Here is a 22,736-nt window from a genome sequence, read left to right on the forward strand (position 1 = left end):
TGTCTTGTCATGGATTGATTATTTTAAAAATCATTTTGTGAAACAGTTTGTACCTTAGCCTAATAGCTAGTGAGATTTGATGGGAAAATGCCATTTTGCACTTTTTTGCCTTGTCCTTTGTCTACCTGATTTGTACTGTTTAATTTAAATAGTTAAGAAGAGCTTTCATGATAAATTTCCTGATGTAGACAGGAAGTCCAGACTAAAGCATAGGAGAGAAATTCCACACTTCATTGAGCTTGTTGGTTTGATCTAAACCATTTAAAGAGACACTTTTAAAAGAACATTTAAAAGAACAAAATTTTGTCTGGCAGATTTTGCTTCATTTTTTCAAGTGTTTACTCTGTATGAGCTACTGTGCTAGCGTATGAAAGGAAGACTATGGTGAAGATGTAAAGCATCTTAAAGTACTAAATAAATAAATGGAAAAACAGGGTTTTTGTATTCAGGGAATTAATAATATCAGAGAGAGGCCAGATAGTTACAAAATTGTTACATTTTACTTTCCCCAGGAAAAATGCACAGAAGCTGGAGTAAGAACTAAGACTACGAACAGTGATAGCTTGGAGCAGTGATAATTTTAGAATGGCCTCTCCCTACCACAAGTACTGGTTTAATTTCATGATCCTTAGAAATCCCAGAGGGAAAACCACAAAGTACTGCCACTATGTTTGGCATATGTCTATGTTCAAAACTGGGCCCATAACTTCTCTTTACTTTTTCAATTGCCTCAAACCTCTTCTAAATTTTGATTTCCCTTTTTCTCTCCTGTCCAACTACCATCCTCATTATCCAGGTTTAAAACCTTGCAATCATCTTTGATTTTATTTTTCCTCATAACTCTTATTTCCTGTATCAAATCAATGCTAAATCCTATTGATTGTTCTCCCTTTTTTTCATTCATTTAATTTCTGTAACCAGGTTATTATAAAGTGTGGTGCTGGGCAATTCATTTAGATTCTGATCTGAAGACAGGATGCCAGCTATTCCCCATACCAATGAAATTCCAGTTCTAGCCTCAGCCTATCCTGGCAAGTAGTCTTACCTTAAGTATTGCTTCCTAATGAGTCTCCTTGTCTCCATTCTCTCCAGCCTCCCAACCTACATTGTTTTAAGTTTCTTAATGGGCAACTTACCTCCTAAAAAGTCTTTGATACATCTTGAGGGTGAAAAAGACAAATTTCTTAGCTAGTCATTTGAGGTCTTTCTGATTTGACCTCATCCAATCCTTCCAACTTGTTTTCAGTCTCTCTTTCTTTTTGTTAAGCCCCAGAGTACAGAAAAACCAAAACAGTCAGCCTTCTTCTGAGAAGTCATCTACCTTCATGTGATTATCACATTCCTTCTATCAAAATCTTACTTGATTTTCAAGGCTCAGCTTACATTCCATCTTTTCCCTAAAGTTTTCTAGTTTCTATTATAGCTATCTGTGTATGTATCTCATGTGCTTAATAGATTGTAAGTTTATATGGGGCAGAAATTTTGTGATTTTTAAAGCAATGTTGCATCTTTGGTACCTGGTATTGTACTTCGAACATAGTAGACACCTAATAGTTGTTGACTGTAACTTTGGGTCTCTTTTAGAACAATATTCTGTGTTTTATCCATAGAGTTTTGGATGGTATTTTCTATTTCTTTCTTTAAAAAAAAAAAACAAAACAGCTATCAAAAGATGTTTTTGTTTGTTTGTTTGCCATAATCTCTGAAAAGTAGCTGTGGTATTATGCTGGATGTAGAATATAAATTATGTACAGATGATGTATACTGTGGAAGCTTTTCAAAGTTCCTCTGCTACTGAGGAAAGCTTTTCTTCATTAGTTTAAATTTTATTCCCCTATTGACACTTCTAATTGATTCATGCTTTCTTTCTGTCTTTTGCTTTTCTCTTGAAAGTATTTATTCATGGAGGAGCACGGAGTGACCCAGACAGAACATATGGCTACCATCGAAGCTCATGCCGTGGCCCAACAAGTACAACAGGTCCATGTAGCCACTTATACAGAACACAGCATGTTGAGTGCTGATGAAGACTCTCCTTCTTCTCCCGAGGACACCTCCTATGATGATTCAGACATCCTCAACTCTACAGCCGCTGATGAAGTAACAGCCCACTTGGCTGCAGCAGGTATTGCAACCTGGGAGCCCTCGGTTTTGGGGTTTATTGGGGGGGAAGGAGGGGGAGTTGTTATAGCTCATGGGATTCCCTAGGCAATCTTTGCTTTCCATCATTGAACGTAGGGCAGAGTGGAAAGAAGACTGACCTGAGCATCAGAATACCCAGATTCTGTTATCTGGGTTATTAATTAGACAATTCACAGCAAAAACTTCATTTCTTCATCTGTAAAATGAGGAGTTAAAGTAGATTTCTAATGTCCTCGCTAGTTCTAAAGTGATGTTCTCTTTCAAGAACCTGTTTTCTTTTGGCATAATGTTATTCCTAGCATGAAACTCTGCTGAAGCACAATAGTAGAGTAAATAGCATATGGACCTAGAGATGCCAGAAGCCTTGGGTTCAAATCCTGTCTTTTACATTTCTTACTTATTAGAGTGTAAACAAGTCTTTAACCTCTCTGATCTTCCTCTTCTGGAGATATTAGTTAATTTCTGTGCCTCCTCTTTAGGGCTATTGTGAGGAAAGGAAAGGTGGATAAATCAGTTGTTAAACATTCAGTTAACAATGGTCATAATGTGTTAGTGGTGGTGGTGATAATTATGAGGAGGAGGAGGAGGTGTAGTTGACTCTAGAATATGTGCAACAGTGGAAATGTCATTGTAATAAACATTTTGTCCAGGAATAGTTGGGTACTAAGTAAGACCAGCCCAAAGCTAAGATTTCAGAGCTCCAAGGCTGAAAAGGCATAAAGATAATATCTATTTATTGCCTCACCAAAGCCATTATATAAACAAATTTTCCAAGTCAAGTAATTTTATAGAAACAATCCTCTAATTTCCCTATGATCTGAGCCTTTGAGGAAAAGGAGGTTGTTGATAGACATCCTGAAATGGATTTTGATAATTAGTGATGATGGCATGAAGTTTCTGAGGGTGATAATTGTAGAACATTGGAAAATAATAATAATTGACATTTATATTGGATTTTTAAAGTTTTGCAAAGTGGTTTACATAAATTGATTCTCACAATCCTGAGTAGAATTCTTCATTTTATAGTTAAGAAGGTCATGTAGCTAATAAGGATCAAAAGTGTTAAACTAGGCCTTCTAGATTCCAAGTCCAGCAGCGTATCCAGCATATAGCATTGCCTTTCCTTTATGAAGGAGATTTTGCTAATTTCTTTACCAGGAATTAGCTTCCAACTTAATGATTATTTTACAAGTGAGATGTAAAGGCTGGTTCCTGGGCAGGTGACTAGGTGGGATGGCTTTATAAGGCCCTCTCAGCTTTATGGTTTTATGACAACATGACCAGATGACTCCATATACTTAACATAGTAACTTGAGTGTCATTTAAGATACTATATAAACAAATGGTTGGCCTAGAAGTATATTTATAAACAGTAGACTTTTAGAACTTGAAGGGATCTTAGATATTTCTAACTTTACAAGGCTGGAAGCTAGAAGTCGGAAGAGGTGAGATGAATTGTCTAAAGTGTTAAAAACTTGTAATGGTATCTGTCAATCAGATTAGAAACCAGGATTCTTGGCTCCTGGGGTTTAATGATACTCTTCCCACTGGTTCTTCCACCCTTCTTCCTGATCACTTTGGACCATTCCATCTTTGCTGGCTCATCATCCATGTCCTGCTCTTTAACTGGACTTACTCTCTTTTTGCTATGCATCCTCTCTCAGTAATGTCATCAGTTTCCATGCATTCAATTATTATCTCTCTGGAGATGACTTGTAGATTCCTATACCCAGTCCTCCTGCATCACCAATTATCTTTCTCATTGGATGTCTTGTACCCATCTCAAATTCAGTAAGTCCCAAACAGAACTTATCTTTTTCCACAAACTAACCTCTCTTTCTAGCCCTTCTTTTGCTGCGTGCCTCACCTTTCCCCCTCTGTTTCTATGTCTGGTACCCTCCTCAACTCTTCACTCTCTCCTCCCAGACCCAGCTGGTTCTGCTATGTTTTCACCACCTGTCTGGACTTTTGTAATAGCCTCCTGTTTCACCTCCTTACCATAGGTGTCTCTCTTTTCCAATCTATCCTCTGCCTAAGTGCCCAATTCCTAAAGCACCAGACTGTTACTCCTTGCTTAAAAAGCTCCAGTGACTTCCTCTTGCTTCTAGGAAAAAAGCAGATTCCTCTGTTTAGCATTTACACTCTTTTACAGTAGAGCTGCTGGCAGCTTTTCTAGGCTATATTGTAACACATTCTTTTCCTTCTTACCCTTTCTGGGGCCCAGTCAAACTCATTTGCTATTTCTTATTTGCCTCCAGGCCTTTGTTCAGGCCATCTCTCACAGACTACCTCCTATAGGAAGCCTTATCCCTTCAGGTATTAGTCCCTCAACCAGGTATTTTTTACTCCCCGTTTCTTACTGGTCTTCACGGGTAGGGAGGTGGCCCAATTGCTGGGGTTGGAATCAGGAGGGCTTCGAATCAGGAAGACTTGACATCTTCATGGGTTCAAATCCAGCCTCAGACATGAGCAGTGGGGCCCTGGGCAAGCCTGTCTGCCTCAGTTTCCTCATCTGTAAAATGATCTGGAGAAGGAAATGGCAAAACATTGCAGTATCTTTTGTCAAGAAAACCTCAGGTGGAGTTACAGAAAGCCAGACATAGTTGAGCAGTAACCACCATGGATCTGCATCCTATTTCTCCCAGTGGGATAGGGAATCTTGAGGACGGGACCTTTTTCTTTTTTGTGCTAATATCTCCAACACCTAATGCAGTGCCTAATAATGATTTACTAAATAAATACCTACAAATTGATTGAGTTCTTCTGCCTTATTGCCTTTTCTCAGAAAAGAAGGTTCAGTAAAGCTTTGTTAGAAAGAACATAATGCAAATTGTACACGAGAGAAGCACAGACTGAATCATAAATTATGATGGAAAAACCCCACCATTTTAATAGGACTGCTTAATGGTATGCAGTGAGTTTTCCAAATGATCAGTTTTACTTACCTGATAACAAGAACTCTTTGATGTTACAGGTAATTAAATGGAAAAATGTTTACATTTGGAATTTAAAATGAAAAATTAGTGAAATCCTTCCACTTTCCAGGAGAGGGCATGCCAACATTATAAACCTATATTCTAGATGGGATTCATCTCTATTGATTTTGGGGACAGGAGTTGACACTTTTTAAGAACAAAGATTTTATCCATCCACATTTCTTGCATTCTAATAGAATTGTTAGGACTATAGGAGACTAAGGACCATATAATTAAACCTCATTTTATATATGAAGAAGCTGAGACCCAGAAAAGAATGAATTGTCTCTACATGATCACATGAGATCAGAATTTTCAAGGATATTGAGAATATCCTTTCCTTAGCTTTTTCTACTACTTCAATTTGCCCTTTGCAAATTCTGTTTCTTTCTGATTTTCCTGTAACTTCTAATTACAATTAATTCAGTTTCACATGCTAATTAGTCTTTAGGTTGCATGATTAAAATTAAAATCTGCAAAGAAAATCTTTTTTTTAAGCCACCAAGGTTAATATTCTTCCAGCTTTATGATTTTATTTGATCCAAAAGATTCAAACTCATGTTCTTGAATCGTTTACTAGAAGACAAGAAAAATAATTGTTTTTTATTTTCCTTGAAATAAAAAATGAGTAATATCATAGTTTATGATAAACAGATGGAGACATAAAGAACTCAGATAATTTTAAACATTATGAATCCCTTAAAAATCAATTTTTAAAATATTTCTGACAATTTTTTTTTTGTTTGAGAAATGACTGGTTTAGATATTGGTCTCTTTTTATCCACATATATACAAAAGTCTGAAAAAAGTCAAACTTAAAGAAGTTTCAGTACTTAGTGCATCTAGTTAACCAGGAGTTGTGTGTATGTATATAGTAGAAGTGGGCAAAAGCAGTGCACAAGGCAGGAGAGGAAGTATTCTTAAAACGTGAGTATTGGTGGTGCTTACATGTAAATTTGGCCACATAGGAAGTTGTACATCAATCATAAAACTTGAAGATACATCAACATACCATCCTATTAGTAAGGTGAATGCTTAAAAACTTAAGTTAGATATCCTTCTTTAAATATTTACTTGGTGGGAGATATTCCACACTCTTTCAGGTGTTCATTACAATTCTATGTCACCACAGTTAATAGTCAAGAAAATTTTTGCTTTCATTGGCACCCATTCCCTCATTTGACCTTCTAAGCATGAAAATGAATGTTCTCAGAAAGGTTATTTGCGTATTTGTTATCTTTGTATTCACCATACTGAACAACTTAGAACATCCTTTTTTCTTTCATTTTGTCTTTGTTAAAGCCTTTTTTCTGCATTCTTCATTTCCCCCCATATATCCTTTTTCAAAAGTGTAATTACCAATAGTAAAAGTTTAGCATTAAACACTCATACAACTTATAAGCAAGGGATTACTCCTTGCTTATATATACATGTCATACTCCCATTAATTATCCTCTCCTATTGTCACATTTTCTCATCTTCCAAAATGGAGGATTATTGATTAGCATTCATCTATTCACAGGTATTCATATTAGGTCCTTTCCCATTCATTTCCTTAAGTGAAAATCCTATTTTAGACAGAAATGTGTGTTTGCTTTTGCTTAGTTCCACACCCTTAAAGTTCTTCTGCAGAATATGTGTACCAGAAAGAGAATTCTTCTTTATTTTGTAAACTTTAAGGTCCATGGATAAAACAGTAGCAATCACAAATAACAGAAGAAAGTATGTAGATCTAGTGGCATCCAGCTTTTTCTTGTTAGGACATTAAATTTTATACAAAGTAGTCTTTGCAACCCAAAGGCCTAAAAGAGGACTAAAATAGATGATTGGGATTTTTTAAAGCAACCTTGACATTCTTTTATCATGGTGATTACTCCCAAAGAGTCTTTGATCTTGAGTCAATCATCAAGCTTTTCTTAAGCCCCTGTTATGTGCCCATCATTGTTCTAGGTACTGGGGATAAAAAGACAGAAATTAAATTACTCCTGTCCTCAAGAAGTTTTTAGTCCAGTGGGGAAAAAAGGATAAAAAATATCGGTCAATGAATCTATTGGAGAAGCATTTTAAAAGTATTTACTGAATGATCATTGTGCTAAGTGCTGCACGTGTTTATACATGCATGAGCAAAATAGAAGCAAGAGAGATGGGGAAGAGACTAAGCAGCAAAGGAAAACCAGAAGGGCTTTGTGGAGGAAGTAGCACCAGAACTGACCCTTGAAGGAAAGGAACAGTACTAAGGAACAGGAGTGAGGAGGGGGGGATTCCCTGTAATACTTAAGTTTCGTGAGTGTCATGTATACTTCTCCCCTTCCCTCAATCTTTCATGCTCCCTGGAGGCAAAAGCAGGGAGTAGAGCTCGCAGCAGAACTGGTGATTAGCTGGCATTCACCAGAGTGCTTCTCCTAGTGGAATCTTCCAGGTCTCCCTTGTTTTGAGGACACACTGGGAAACCTGTCTTTTTAAGGAACCCTGGTGAATCCTCAGTAACACAAATATGGATTAAGAACCAAAGTTAGCATTCCCCAGTAGAGAAGTGGTCAGAGGACTTTAAGGTGTCCATGACTGCCTGAAAGAATACCTGCAAGAAGAAGAAATATAAATATTGTTAATGTAGGAGGAATTGTGGAATGATAAGCACACTAATACACTGTTGGTGAAGCTGTGAAATAAAATGACTGTTTTGGAAAGCAATTTGGAATTCTGCAAATAAAGTGACTAAAGTGTTCCATGCCCTTGGAACCAGAGATTACATTAGTGGGCTTATACCCCAAGGAGCCCCATCAATTAGAAGAAAGACCTCATATACTCTGAAATACTCATGGCAATACTTTTTTGTGATAGATAAGAATTGGAAGCAAATAAATGTTCATCGATTGGGAAATGGCTAAACAAATTATGGCACATGAAATGTTACTGTGCTGCAAGAAATGATATAGAGAAAAGTATGAAATGATATCCATGAATTGATGGTGAACGAAGTCATCAGAGCTAAGAAAATAATTCACAGTGACAACAACAACATAAATGGAAAGAACAAAGACACATCAAAAAAGTCAAAAAGTAAATGTAGCAAAATTATAAAGAAAAAGGAAGATTCATATGAAGAAATATGTAAATGGAAGGTCTGTGGATTTTGCATATTGCACGTGTTTTGGGACTTTTTCAGTTAGCTGTGCCAATTTTTTTTTTCTTTTCTAAAAATATTATTATAAAGCATGACTCTCTAGGAGAGGGAGAGAAGATGGGGAGGACTATGATAACTATGATAACATCAAAAACAGAAATTATCAATAAGAACTTGTTTTTAAAAAGAGCCAAGGTTGGATATTAGAGCTCTGTGATCAGTATTCTCTCAAGTAATTATTAAATTAGATTTTAAAGATGCTAAGGATGATGATACTAGCATTTCAAATAGTGTAGCATTCTGCTTTGGGAGTATCTTCTCTTTGGCAATCATTCAGGGGATCTGCTACTATGCTTTTTTGTTGAGTCCTAATGTACTTTCTAAAAGTGGAGCAAGCCATGAGTGCTTCCCATGACTCTAAATGCTATTTATTACATGTAGAATTTTTTTTTTCCTCTCTGGATGTTTGAGGTTGAATGGAGAGATAAAATAAGTTGTTACTTTATGACTTATCTCCTTATCTCTTATATTACATTATGTTTATGGGAGTCCCATTAATAGATACCCTCAATAACAGGGAAATAGTTCAAATGAATGTTGATAGTACTTCAGTGGAATCACCTCTTGGTTATAAAAGATGATATAAAACTTTTGATTTTTAGGGAAACTGATTTTAGGGAAATAGCTATACACAGATATCCTAAACAATATATTTGTGAAAGCATGTAAGTTAACACAGTTTTGATCTTGCAGAGTCCATAAATATGTTTGTTTTTGATGTTTATGAAAGGAAATATCCTTGGCCAATTGAAAACCCAAGAGCTAGAACTTCATGTTATAATTTTCCTGAAGCTTAGCTTTCACTTTAGGTATAAGATCTTTCATTCCAATAATGAGGCAGTCTCGCTTTCATTGACCTTCTCTCATTAGGGTTGGGATGATAGTTTTCATCTATTCCAGATTATGTATTTTCTTGCTAGGAATAAAGCTTTCATTAGCTAGGCCTTGTTGTTACCATCTCCTTAATTGGCAACATTCCTAGAAAAAGAGGCTGTGATCCAGAGAAAGTTATCTCATTCGGCCAGTGTGTTTCTCTTAACTTTCTCTCAGATGCTCTTATAACAAGAATTTAATAGCTTTTTGTTATTGTTTATTTATTTTTTTGGTGTCTTAACTGTGTCTATTTAACTCAATGGTAGTATTGGAAGTGAAAGTGAAAATGAAGTCCATTGCTTTGGGAGGATCTCTTATTGTTTGGCAGTCTGTCATTTGTCTTCTTTCAAAATGCATGTGATTATTATAGAAATAGTAGTGGAATCCCATGAGCCTCCTTGAAGACACATGCTTTATAAATACAGATTTGCCTTGGTTATAAGAAAAAACTAAGCAGCTGAGTGAAATGAGCAGGACCAGGAGATCATTATATACTTCTACAACAATACTAGATGATGACCAGTTCTGATGGATCAGGCCATCCTCAGCAATGAGATCAACCAAATCATTTCTAATGGAGCAGTAATGAACTGAACTAGCTATACCCAGAAAAAGAACTCTGGGAGATGACTAAAAACCATTACATTGAATTCCCAATCCCTATATCTATGCACACCTGCATTTTTGATTTCCTTCACAAGCTAATTGTACAATAATTCAGAGTCTGATTCTTTTTGTACAGCAAAATAATGTTTTGGTCATGTATACTTATTGTGTATAAGTTATATTTTAATATATTTAACATCTACTGGTCATCCTGACATTTAGGGGAGGGGGTGGGGGGGTAAGAGGTGAAAAATTGGAACAAGAGGTTTGGCATTTGTTAATGCTGTAAAGTTACCCATGTATATATCCTGTAAATAAAAGGCTATTAAACCAAAAAAAAAAAAAAAAAAAAAAAAAAAACTAAGCAAAAATCAGATTTAATCAAGTAGACAAATCACTTTATGAAGGAATTTGTTGCAGGATTCCTTTAAAGAGTCTTCACTATTGCATGTAAAATGCTCCATTTACAAAATTTAATTTTAAGTCAGTGTGTCAAATGTATAGAGTTTATAACATTGCAATTTTTCCTTAAAAAGAGTTTTCTTTGTCATAAAGGTAGCATATAGAAGTCCCAAGATGTCTACATTTACAAGTATGCAGTTACATAAACTTAGTAAATATATTGAAAAATTTGGGGACAGCTAGATTACTCAGTGGATAAAGCACAGGTCCTGGAGCCAGGAGGACCTGAGTTTAAATCCAGCCTCAGACACTTAATACTTCTAGCTGTGTGATTTTGGGCAAATCACTCAAGTCCAATTGCCTGGCACACAAAAAAGAAAGAAAGAAAGGAAAGGGGAAAAAAAAATTGTTATTAATGTAGACGTTCTATAGATAAATTAGATACCTCAAGTTTTCTAGTGGATTAAGCCTTGGATTTGAAGTCAGAAGGCATAGGTTAAAGTTTTGGCTCCTCCATTTGGCAAGCTCTGTGACATTGGACAAGTATTTTAGCCTTTTGAAAATCCAGGTTTCTTATCTACAAAAAGATTGCACAGTCTGCTTTTCAGCTTGGTTGTGAAGAAAATATTTTCTAAGCTCTAAAAACTACATAAATACGGGCTATTAAAGACAATAAGATTGTTTGCAAACAACTTTGGGGGGGTCATCACTGTAGGTTATTAATTTTCCTGTAATGATTATGTGATCCAAAGTTGTCACAATATTTTTGTGTATAATTATTTATTTAGGAGGCAAGATCATTGAAACAGAGACGTGTTCAGAGTTTAAAATAGAGCTGATTGGGAATATTTAAAAACTTGAGTTAGGCTATCATAGAATCACCGAATATCAGTATTGAAAGGAACCTATATCAGAGTTTAGCCTCCCCATTTCATTGATAAGGAAACTGAGACTTGGATAGCTTTCTTATCTTTTTGATAAAGTGAGGTATACTGAATATTAGGCATATCTTTATTGAAACAAATAGCAATTTCCTTTTGAACTGGTCTTAGTTTCTGTCTTAATTCCATTCTTAGTTTCAGTTCATGTATTTTTGTTACAGGTCCTGTGGGAATGGCGGCAGCTGCTGCTGTGGCAACAGGAAAGAAGCGAAAACGACCCCATGTCTTTGAATCTAATCCTTCCATCCGGAAGAGGCAGCAGACCCGGTTGCTAAGGTGAGACTTTCCTACTTTAATGGACTGATGATAGATTTAGAAGGTTTAGCAAAGTATCTTAAATTTTTTGAAAGTAGGGCTTATTTTCTTCTTTATATTTGTATAAGTGCCTGGCAGTAGTAAGTGCTTCACAAAATGCTTGTTAATTAATTGATTGAGAACTTTTAAGAACAGAAAATAAGTAGACAGGCTGTTGTTCCTGGAGCACAAGGTTGACACAAAAAGACTAGAAAAGATGAGTAGGGTTCAGGTTATAAAGAGTTTTAGTGACAAACAGGAGATATTATTGTCCCCATCTTACAAATGAAGAAACCAAGACCAGGAGAGAGAGAGAGTAAGGTATTTATCTAAGATCATGCAACTCAAGCACCAGAAGCAAGAATTCAGCCCAGGTTTTTCTGCCTGCAAAGCAAGCCTTCTACCCACCAAACTGGGCTCCCTGCAGCACTTGAGAGTCTCTATAAGTATAAGGTCCAAAGATGCAGACTAAAGAGTAGCGTGGCTGATTAGCTTCAGAATATGATTGAATGGCCAGACCCAAAGAGCAATCCCAGTGAGTGATTCAGTATTAACTCAAGAGACTTGAGTGCCTCAAGGATCTATGTTTGGCCTTGTGTTTATATCCAGTTTATCTGCTTTTTGGATTTAAGTGTATGTAGCATACTTAGGGTTGGCAAAGTACACAAAACAGAGGGATACACAGGATAAAAGGATTCAAGGGTCTTCCGGAGCAATGGGCCACCTTTAATGAAATAAAATGTAATAAAGAGAAATGTAAAACTCTTACATTAAGTCAAAAAACCATTTGCACGAGTATAAAATGGGGGAGGCCTAGCAAGGAGTAATTCATATGGGGGCGGGGAACCCCAATAACTAAGAGGTTTTTAAAGGAGAGAAATGAAGGCCACAAAAGCAAAAGCTAGACATGGTACCTTGCCCTAGAGAAGGGATTGGTCCTGTTGGTCTCTTCTTGGGTGAGATCATATCCAGACTATTCTGTTAATACTAGGGCCTCATTTTAGGAATGACTTTAATCAGGAAGCTGGAAAACTTCTAGAGGAGAGGGACTGAGAAGTGGAAGGGTCAAGATCATATATTGGTTGAAGGAACTAGAAATTTTTTGTCTGGAGAAAAGACTTGGAGGAAGGGAGGTATATCCTACTTGTCTTTAAGTATTTATGGACTAGAGATTAGACTTATCCTGCTTAGCCCCAGGGAGCAGAACCAGGAACTGTGAACTGACATTGTGAAGAGGCAGATTTGGCTCCTTATAAGAAAAACAAGAATATCTCATGATTTTTTATAAAAATGTCATTTAGTGTAAGTAGCTCAATTAGCTTTATCCAAAGACTTAATGGCCTCTCAGGAGTGAGCTCTTCATCTCTGGAGGCCTTCAAGCAAAGGCTGGACCACCACTTGATCATTGTATTTAACTTTTGTATTTAGCTTTTTGAGCAGAGTAGGCAATTGGGATTAAATGACTAGCCAAAGTGGCAAGTGTCATGCCAGATTTGAATTCTGGTCTCCTGATTTCAGGGCAGGTGCTCTCTCCAATATGCCACCTAGTTGCCCCCATTATTTATATTGTAGAGGACATAGCTGTTTGTACAGGGATGGGTTAGCCTAGGTGACCTCCATGGTCCCTTCCCATTCTTAAGATTGATATATTTTATAGGAATACTAATATGTTAATACAGGTGTGATAGTTTAGGGCCTATAATCAACAGGATACAAAATATCTGAAGAAGTTCCAGAAAAAAATAACCAAGCTGATTTCAAGATTTAGATAATAGGCCTGAAAAGGAAATTCCAAAAAGATGTCAGTTATTTGTTTTGGAGAAGATTGTAAAGGAATTAAATTATATGAAAGGGTATTTCCTATTAAATTTTAATGGAATATCAAGAGACAATCATTCATCATAAGTGAAAACTGAATGAAAGAAAATAGGCTTTTATTATAATAGGAAATATTTATATTTGACCTTGGTTTAAAAACTTTGTAATTCTGTTATTAAGGGAATCTATGAGGTTTCCTTTCTTTAGAAATACTGATATTCTAATAAGCACAGACAATATTAATTTAGGTACAGTCCTATTCTAAGGTAGGGGACTGAACTAGATGACTTCCAGGCTCAACTTGGAAATTATGAGTCTTTGGTTATGAATAGCTTAGAAATGACAGTAAACATTAAAGTTATCTAAATGGTGGACACTGCTTCCAACCTTGTTCATTGGAGTCATTAGTATTAGATCTCCTAACTGAAGATAAATATATGTTCACTTTGTAAGTATCCTTTGGCATTATGGTTCTCAGTTCATTTTGACCAACTCTTCGTTACTACATTTGGATTTTCTTAGCAAAGGTACTAAAGTGGTTTGCCATTTCCTTTTAACCAGATCATTTCAGAGGTGAGTAAACTGAGGCAAACAGGATTAAATTAATTGCTCAGGGTTACACAATTAGTAAGTGTGTAGAGGCCAGCTTTGAACTAAGGAAAAAGTCTTCCTTAGTCCAGGCTCAGCATTCTATCCACTGCTGCCTGTAGATGATTCAACTAGGGTGACAAACCACTGTCCACTAGGCAGTATTACTGTGATTTACTTGCACCATATACTTTCTGATTTGAAATTTATTTTCACACATAATTTGTGATGAATATGAGGAAGTTAAAGGAGTAATAACATCATGCAAGGACTACCACTGCATAATCAAAAGCAGGTTAGCACACATTTTCCTCCAGTTAATTTTGTCCAGATAGGATATAATTCTGTCAGTTCTTCATTGTAAGGAATAGCTAGACAGAGGTCAGAGGATGTTTAGTGGGAGATAACAACAATCACAAGTCAGCAAATTGTCATGGCAAATTTGAGTTGGGTCCTAGCTGGGCAGGATTGAGGCCAAAGCTAATCACAAATCCATTTAGAGAACAAGACAGTGGAGGAAGCCATTAAGCTATATGTCGTGCGAACAGTGCCGCCAAGCCCTGGATTCTCAGTAAAATGTCATTTGCTCAAAATGAAAAACACAAATAATCTCCACAGGATTTGAATTAAATGTTATAGTGAAGGCCTTTTAGGGCATGGAGTTCAAAGCACTTAATAATATTGTGTTTATTTTAGAAATTTAAGTAACATCCATCAGTGACATTGCTGAGTAAATATTTACCTGTGAAATATAATCCAGGGTCTTTCTGCCTAGAAAGGAAGCTTCTGGAAATTCATAGCATAAAACAGTTTCTGACAAATGAAGGAAGGTCCTTATAAGTTAACTAAAGCAAATCACAAAAATATTACAAACATAGTGATATGACCTAAATTAATTTATAGGAATAATGGCATTCTAATTAAACTATCAAGGGGTTACTTGATAGTGTTAGATGAAATAATAAAATTTAATTAGTATAACAAAAAAGAAATAGAGGGGAAAGGTAAGAATGAAGGGAGAATAGCATTTTCAGACCTCAGATTATACTATAAAGCAATGATACTCAAACCTAGCTGGCATTGGAAGAAAAGCAAAATAAATCAGTGGAATATCATAAGGAAGAATCAGAAGCAACTGAACTCCATACCTCAGTCTTCTGTAAACTTTTGATAATATATCCCTAGGGAATATATTGATTGAATTTGATAAGAATTAACAGGAAAATCAGAAAGCACTTTGCTTTAAATTCAGTTTAGACCAATACATTAATCCATAAATCAAAAAGGGTACCTGACTAGATCAGATACTAGCAATTGGGAAAATAATCTTTTATTAAATATTTCTGATAGAGGTCTGAGATCCAAGCTAGATGGGGAATTTAACACTCATATAAAACTAAGAACTATTCCCCAAAAGATAAGTGGTTAAAGGATATGAACAAATTGTTCTTTAAAAAAGGAATTGCAAATTAATAATAACTTTATGAGTATTTGTTCTAAATCACTGATAATAAAAGAAAAATGAATATGAGCAGCTGTTAGATTTTACCTCACACCCAGCAGATTGACCAGTCAAATAGCAAGCATTCATTAAGCCTATTTAGTATATCCCAGGAGCTATACTAGGCACTAGGGATACAAAGACAGAAAAGGAAGTAGTCTTTGTTTTCAAAAAAGTTGTGTTTCTTTGGGACTCAAGATGTACATCTATAAGTATTTGCAGAATAAATATATGTAGAGTATATGCAAAATACATACAAAGTAGTTGTAAATTAGTAAGGGAGTACAGCAGCAGTTGGGGTAAGGAATAGCATTATAAAAGGTGATTTGAATTACCTCTTGAAAAGCTTTTGGGCTTCTTTGAGGCAGAGGTGAGAAGAAAATGCTTCTGGCCGTGGGAATGGCCAATATCAAGGTGTGAAGGTGGGAGATGGCATGCCCTTTGAGAGGAGGAGCAAAATGCATTTGTTTGTATTGTAAAAGTTTGGAAAGGGGATGATGTGTGATGAAGCTGAAAGGATAGGCTGTCTGGGGCTGTGAAAGGCAACAAAGAGTTTGTATTTGATCTTGGAGGCCATTTGAGTTTATTGAGTAAGGAGCCACATAATCAAATCTGTGTTAAGGAATCACTTGGAAAAGTGTGAAGGATGGATTGAAGCAAGAAGATCACTTAGGAGGGCATGGCGTAGTCCAGATGAGAGGCTGAGGACTTGAACTCAGGCCATGGTTCTGTGATGGGAGAGAAAGGGTCAGATGGCAGGGATGGTGGGGATTTGACCACTATTGGATTTGGGGGGTAGGGGGTGAAGGAGGTTTTGGGGATAAGACCAAGATTGCAAATCTAGTGCTATGGAGGGAATGCAGTTTCTTGATTTCTTCCAGCAGTGTCATTTGTGCCCCCCCAAATCGGCAGGATCTAGCCTGGTGAATCTCGAGGGTCTTTTCCATCACATCCTCTACCCCCTGCAGCCTTTTCTTCTGTTGTTAGGAAACGATATCAGCAGCTACATCTTGTCTCTTCTTCCAGAGACCATGGGTATAGAACCCTTCATGGAATGATACGGAGCTGCCCCATCATTCCCAGAGGGATGGCCACTCTCTATAGGATTTCATCTGTTATTTATATTTAGATCCAAGTATTTGTTAATCCTTCTCCCATTTCTCCTGTGCCTTATTCTTCCATCCTTCCATCTTCTGACAGAAGTCAGAATTCTCTTGTGTTTCTTTAGATCCCACGTTCTTCATTTTTACACTTATTAGAGGCAGTATGTTGTATCGGATTAAAGCACAGAAGTCCTGGCTCAGGGTCAAACCCACCTCAGACACTAAATAGTTCTGTGGTCCTGAATGAGACCCTTCAACACTCATCTTTAAAATTAGGGCCTCTAAAGTCCCTTCCAGTTCTTAGTCTGTGCTCTTTTCACACCCTCCCCCTTTTTAAAAGGAGTACTTCATTCTCCCTGATAATCTGAAGAACAGAGAAACATTCCTCAAGCCCTTTTACTTTTCTCTTTTACAGGGGTTCTTGACCTAGGGACTTTGAGCAAGATTTAAAATGTTTCTGGGATAGCTTATTCAGTACAGTTGGTTTCCTTTATAATACTAGATAATTTATACATTTAAAGGCATTATTCTTAAAGGAGTTCATAGACTTCACCAGGCTTCCAAGAAGGTCTTTGGCACAAAAAAATCTGCACCTCGATCAAGCTCGATCATTTGGTCCTGGCAGAAACATAAGCATTGCGTACTCTGGGTGGGCCACAGCATAATTTTCCCCCGCTCTTTATACCCACTGGAAGTGAAAGCCTCTGTCCTTTATTGTTTTTCAGTTTGTCCCCTGGAGAACTGCTATGGCAGACTCCTTTTGGGTGATCTTTTAGCTCTTCTGTTGCTCTTCTCATTTTGGCAGTGCTTTATTATCTCCTAGCACCTCAACAAGGATATCAATTTTCATTTCCCTTTCTCTAAAAACATTTAACTTTAGTTAAATTACTAATCATAAAATTAAAAAGAAAAAACACAACCTTTCTTTTCCCATTCTTTGACTTTCTCCTCTTCAAGTTTTCCTGCTCCTTGAATTTTTCTCATACTCTTCCTTCTTTTTCTTTTGTCTTTTCTTTTTCTATTTTTTTTTAAAGTGTTGAAGCAGTTAGGGTTAAGTAACTTGCCTGTGGTCATACAGCTTGTGTTAAGTGTTAAGGCTGGATTTGAACTCAGGTCCTCTTGACTCCAGGGCCAGTGCTCTATCCTCATCCTTTCCTTTTTCTTGTTCTTCCTTTTCCATTTTCTTTTTCTCCTATTCCTTCTCTTCAGGTCTTTCTCCTTTCATCTTTTAACTTTTCTTTAGTTCATCCCAAATTTCCCCTCCCCAAATTTAATCTTTGATCTTTCATTTCACAATTCAAGAATGCTCTCTGAATCTTTTTTGTAATTTTTTCTTCCTCTTCTACTTCTTCCCTCTCTTTTTTGAGTCCTGCTCTTCCTTTTCTTACACAAATCTTCTCTCACCTTAAGTCTGAAGGCTAAAAAGAGACATAAATAATGGGTGTATATTATACCAGGAAATTAGAAGCAAGTAAATTGAGTTCATTCCATACAGAGCATGGAGACAACATGTAGAAAATACATATGTAGGAAGGTAATACCTAAGAAAATGTCAGTGGCATTAAGAACAAGAAAAAAGAAAATATACATTAATACTGGTCAGAAAGAAAGACACTGTCATAAACATTGTGATGTGATTTACTTTGTATCAAGACACACCTTTTTGACAGGCCATTGGTTTTTCAGAATATTTATGTAGATATACTAACCTGAGTCCCAGACCTTATACTTTTTCAATAACATGGTTAATGTTAGAAGAAATTATACCTAATCAAAGTGATCTCAGAGCAAAATGAACATTTGTTGAGTATGTGGCATTAACCGTTATCCACTTTGTCCTCTCTTCTCTGATTCAGGAAACTGCGAGCCACTCTAGATGAATATACAACTCGAGTGGGACAGCAAGCTATTGTCCTATGTATCTCTCCCTCAAAACCCAACCCTGTTTTTAAAGTGTTTGGTGCAGCACCTTTGGAGAATGTGGTAAGCATTTGAAATGAATTGTTGTATGCATTTTCTTTCCTTTTAACATTTCAACAAATTATTCAGTATTTGCTTGGGTAAATACTGAGAAGGATGTGAAGCTGATGAAGAATGGTCCTTCCTCTTGTTGAGGGTTTCATACCTTAGTATGGGGAGTAAGTGCTCTACCCAGCAGCAGCCAGGTGATGGAGTGGGCACCATGTTAGACCCTGATTAAGGATAATCAACATGGTTCAAATCCTGGCAAAGAAACATCAGAGATTTGGGAACCTGGACCTTACTCAGCCTCTGTTTCTTGTTGAAAGAGTAGAAAGAACTGAGAGATAATAACAAAAGTTCACAACTGGAGAGTACTTTACAGTTTACAAAGTAGTTTCTTCCTAACATTAGTCTATGAGGAAGTTAGTATGGAAGTTATCCTTTGTTATGCAGATGAAGAAACTGGAACCTAGAAAGAATAACCAAGTACCTAAACTTCCACAGTTAGATATCAGGTTGGATAATGTGGTCTTCTGTTAGAGCACATTAAAACTCTTAGAACCTGCCATGTAAGGGAGGGAGTGGGGGGAAGGAGGGAAAAATTTGGAACAAAAAGTTTTGCAAGGGTCAGTGTTGAAAATTACACATGCATATGTTTTGTAAATAAAAAATAAAAAAAAAAAGAACTCTTACATTAGAGCAAGATTCTAACTACTTTGTCCTTTTAAGAATTAAATTATTATTTATTAAACATTAACAATTATTAACAACCATCTATTTTTCTCACTCTACCCCACTCCCGTACTGGAAAAAGAAAAAGAGAAAAAATAATAATATTTAATAGGGAAACTAAAAAAATCTCAAAGGAAACAGTGCCAAAAAAAGTAGAAGGAAGAGGGGAGGGGTTAAGGACTCATCCCCGCCCCCCCCCCCAAAAAAAAAAAAAAAAACACCAAAAAAACCTGCTGGGAAATCTGAAAAACAATCAAATTATTTAGACCAAAAATTTTCATCAGCTACCAAGATTAGCCCCAAATGGATACTTGCCTTAGGTTAAAAAACCATATCATAAAGAAATGAAAGGTGCATAGGAAGTTTTGTGGATAGGGCAAGAGTTCATGCCCAAAGGATAGCGAATCTAAGCGAATCAAATTTATAAGAATTAGAACTAGTCCCCAATTGACAGATAGTTAAAAGCTATGAACAGGAAATTTTTAAGAGAAGAAAATAAACAAACAAAAAATGTGCTGGAAGGGCTTCAGGAAAAAGATAACACTAATATACTTTTAATCGAGTTACAGACATTCTGGAGAAAACTATGGAGCTATGTCACAAAATTTACTTGTGTGCGTGCACACATATGCCCTTTGACTCAGTGATACTACTACTAAGCTTTAAGACTTTAAGGGAGAGTAAAGGGGAGGGGGGCAGAATCCATATGGACAGAAAGCATTATTTATAATACTTCTTTGCAGCAACAAAAAATGGGAGACTAAGGAATATGCTTATCACTTGGGAAACAACAGAACAAATTATGGCATAGGAATGTAATGGAATACTTTGAGGCCAAGAGAAATAATGACAGATGATTATGATTCCCCCCCCCAAAAAAAATCTGGGAAATAAAGTAAATAAAACCAGGAGGACAATTTATTTTATAATAATAACATTACACGGACATCTAACAGCCCCAAGAATAAGTTTTAAAAAGAAAAGGAGGATGAAGAGAAAAAACAGCAAAACTGATCAACATATTGAAAAATTCTGACAGTATATTTAATTTTTCATAAACTTGGATCCTCTTTTTTTCATATAACTTCTTTTGGTCCTAGCTTGTTCTTTTTAATTTTGTAGCATTTATTTTTGAATATCTTGTGGTTCTTTTATGGCCATTGGGGTTTAGGGTTTAGGGGGGAGATTGGCTCTGCTTTCTTCAGTTCGTGTAAATCTTACCAATTTTTTTAATATTTGTTGTTTTTATCATTTACAGTACAAAAATATTTCATTGTGATTATGGGCCACAGTTTCTGTGGCCATGCTTCAGTCAATGGGTAGCCACTTTGTTTCTAATTCTCAGCCACCCCAAAATCATACAGACCTTTTTCTGTTGTGCATTTTGTTGTGACCCATCCTGAATTGGGAAGATGCATTCTCATTGATACTATAGGGATTTGTGTAGCTAAAAATTTAGTGTTATGAAGTTTGTTCTTTGAGACTGTTCCAGACCTTGACAAGCCATTTTTCTTTTTTTGAATCTTAATCTGTTAAATAAGGATACTAAGATCTACCTCGAAGAGGAACAATGAAAATGAATTGGACTGATCATGATTCATGGATAAAAATGCTTAAAAAGAATTGGCTTGGAACAAAACTGGTAAATGGCAGGTGTTAAAAGTTGCAGTTTATCTGATAGATTTCTTTTGCTGGTGGCCATTTTTTTCTTTTTTTACACTTCCCATAAACTATGCAGGAATGAGCCAGGAAATATTTTGTGGAGACTAAGTAGAAAATTCATAGTTAGGTTGGAAGTAGGGAAAGAGTTTCTGTAGATGGCACTCTTCCCTCAGAATCTGCTGGAAAGCAACTTGGTATAGTGGAATTTTCTGGGAGCTTCAGTTCCTTCATCTACCAGATGGAAATGATACTTTCAATGCTTTGTAAACTTTTAAGCATTATATGAGGTTTAGTTATTTTTAATAATGAGGAAAGTCTGTGGTGTAAAAATTGTGTTAAAACAAAAATAATATACTATTGAAAAGGGAAAAAAATTAAAAACAAACTTAAAAATAGATAAATAAATGAAATTTTTTGTTCCTCTTCTTTCTTTGCCATCTTTACCCCAAAGGAGACTAGTTGTTTCTAGTACTGTTCTCTACTTCTTGTCTTAAGCAATCAGTTTGTCTTAGACATAGATGTAAAACAGTAGTCATGAGTTACATCAGTTGTTGCAGCACTTTCTCAGTGGTTGAAGTTTTACCCACCCCCTCAGTCATTAAGGAGCTCCATCTATACCACTATTGTTATCATTGCTGTGGAGACTCAAAAGAACCCTGCTCTCAAGATGATGTCATATCTGGTAGATAAAACATTTAAATAAGATTCGAAGGCATATGGTTGTGGCAGTATCTAGATAATAAGCATAGGAGATAGAAGTTATTCCAAAAAACAGCATGGCTAGACCTTTTTAAAAAGTTGTGATTTAATCTGTCCTTTAAAGTTCAGATTAAAACCTTAAAAATAGGCTGAGGAGGAATAACTATAGTGTATGAGGAGGACAGGGAGGAGACAAGCTTGACTAGCATGGAGAAACTTTGTAGTAGAAGAAAATAAGATTAAAAATGGACAAGGTTTGTGGAAGAGCAGGAAGGTCAGATGGGTGAGGAACTTACACTTTATTCTCTAGGCCATAGGGGACCACAGAATCCTTTTGAGTAAGGAAAGTGTTTTGAAAGCAAGTAAAGTCAAGAAAGCAAGTGAGCTGGTTTCATTATGGGACATATCTAATTTGAGATAAATTAATCCTTTTGTGAAACTATGAAAATATAAACTAAAAGTATCAAATCACACAAATATTGAGACAGAATTCTTTGAATTCTGTCCTGTCAGGATAATAATTCATGAAAACAAGCAGGATTGAGAAAATGTAGAAAAATATTTCTGCAAAGGAAAATATGGTGACCACTCCTGGTACAGCTTTTCTGCCAGCTGCCACAAGTGATGGGATGAGGTAATTCCTTGAGGGATTCCCTACATTTCTGTTCTGTAACCCAAGACATTTTTGAGCAGCAGTGTAGAAATTGCAGAACACAGAAGCCACTAAGAAAACTTGTCTTGGAGTCAGGAAAATCTATTTTTGAGTCTCTCTCTCCTGCCTCATATTGGCTTATATTGCCTTATATGGGCTTTTCAGTGTCCCACATAGTTGCACGGGTTGAAGTCGTTTTCCTTAATGTCACTGTTATTAAATTCAGAGCAAGTGTTCCCTCCATTAGTGAAATCACAGATCTGGACCAATACCCTAAATCAGTTCAGCACAATATTTACAGCACAATTTGGAAACAATAAGTTCCCAAAATCCTTAAAAATTACAGAAATGAACACAAAACAATAATTTGCTTGTGATTACAGAGTGATTTGCTGTTTTAAAAATGGCCGGCTTTTACAATAGTTTTATAATAATGTCATAAAATTTTATCACAATACCTACTTGGTTACTTCTCTGTTGTTAATTATTTCATATCATTCTGATGCTCAAGCAAGAACCTGGCCTGTTTTTCTGTAGACTGAGAAATAAACAGGTCGTGTTGAACGCAGCTTTCTAGAAAGAAGCAAGAATAATCTCATCAA

The 22,736-nt window shown here is 36.2% G+C and overlaps 1 protein-coding gene across 1 annotated transcript in view; it reads left to right on the forward strand.

Annotated features, from left to right (window-relative positions):
* Positions 1–22,736, forward strand: part of NRF1 (nuclear respiratory factor 1) — a 124,446-nt gene that overhangs the window by 26,484 nt on the left and 75,226 nt on the right. The window contains exons 2-4 of the mRNA XM_031939047.1: positions 1,894–2,125; positions 11,285–11,399; positions 18,284–18,410. Of these exons, the coding sequence (XP_031794907.1) occupies positions 1,903–2,125; positions 11,285–11,399; positions 18,284–18,410 (465 nt within the window). The 5' untranslated portion in view covers positions 1,894–1,902. The remainder of the gene's footprint in view (positions 1–1,893; positions 2,126–11,284; positions 11,400–18,283; positions 18,411–22,736) is intronic.

Source organism: Sarcophilus harrisii, chromosome 5 (genome assembly GCF_902635505.1).
Source record: "Sarcophilus harrisii chromosome 5, mSarHar1.11, whole genome shotgun sequence".
Taxonomy (NCBI): Eukaryota; Metazoa; Chordata; class Mammalia; order Dasyuromorphia; family Dasyuridae; genus Sarcophilus; species Sarcophilus harrisii.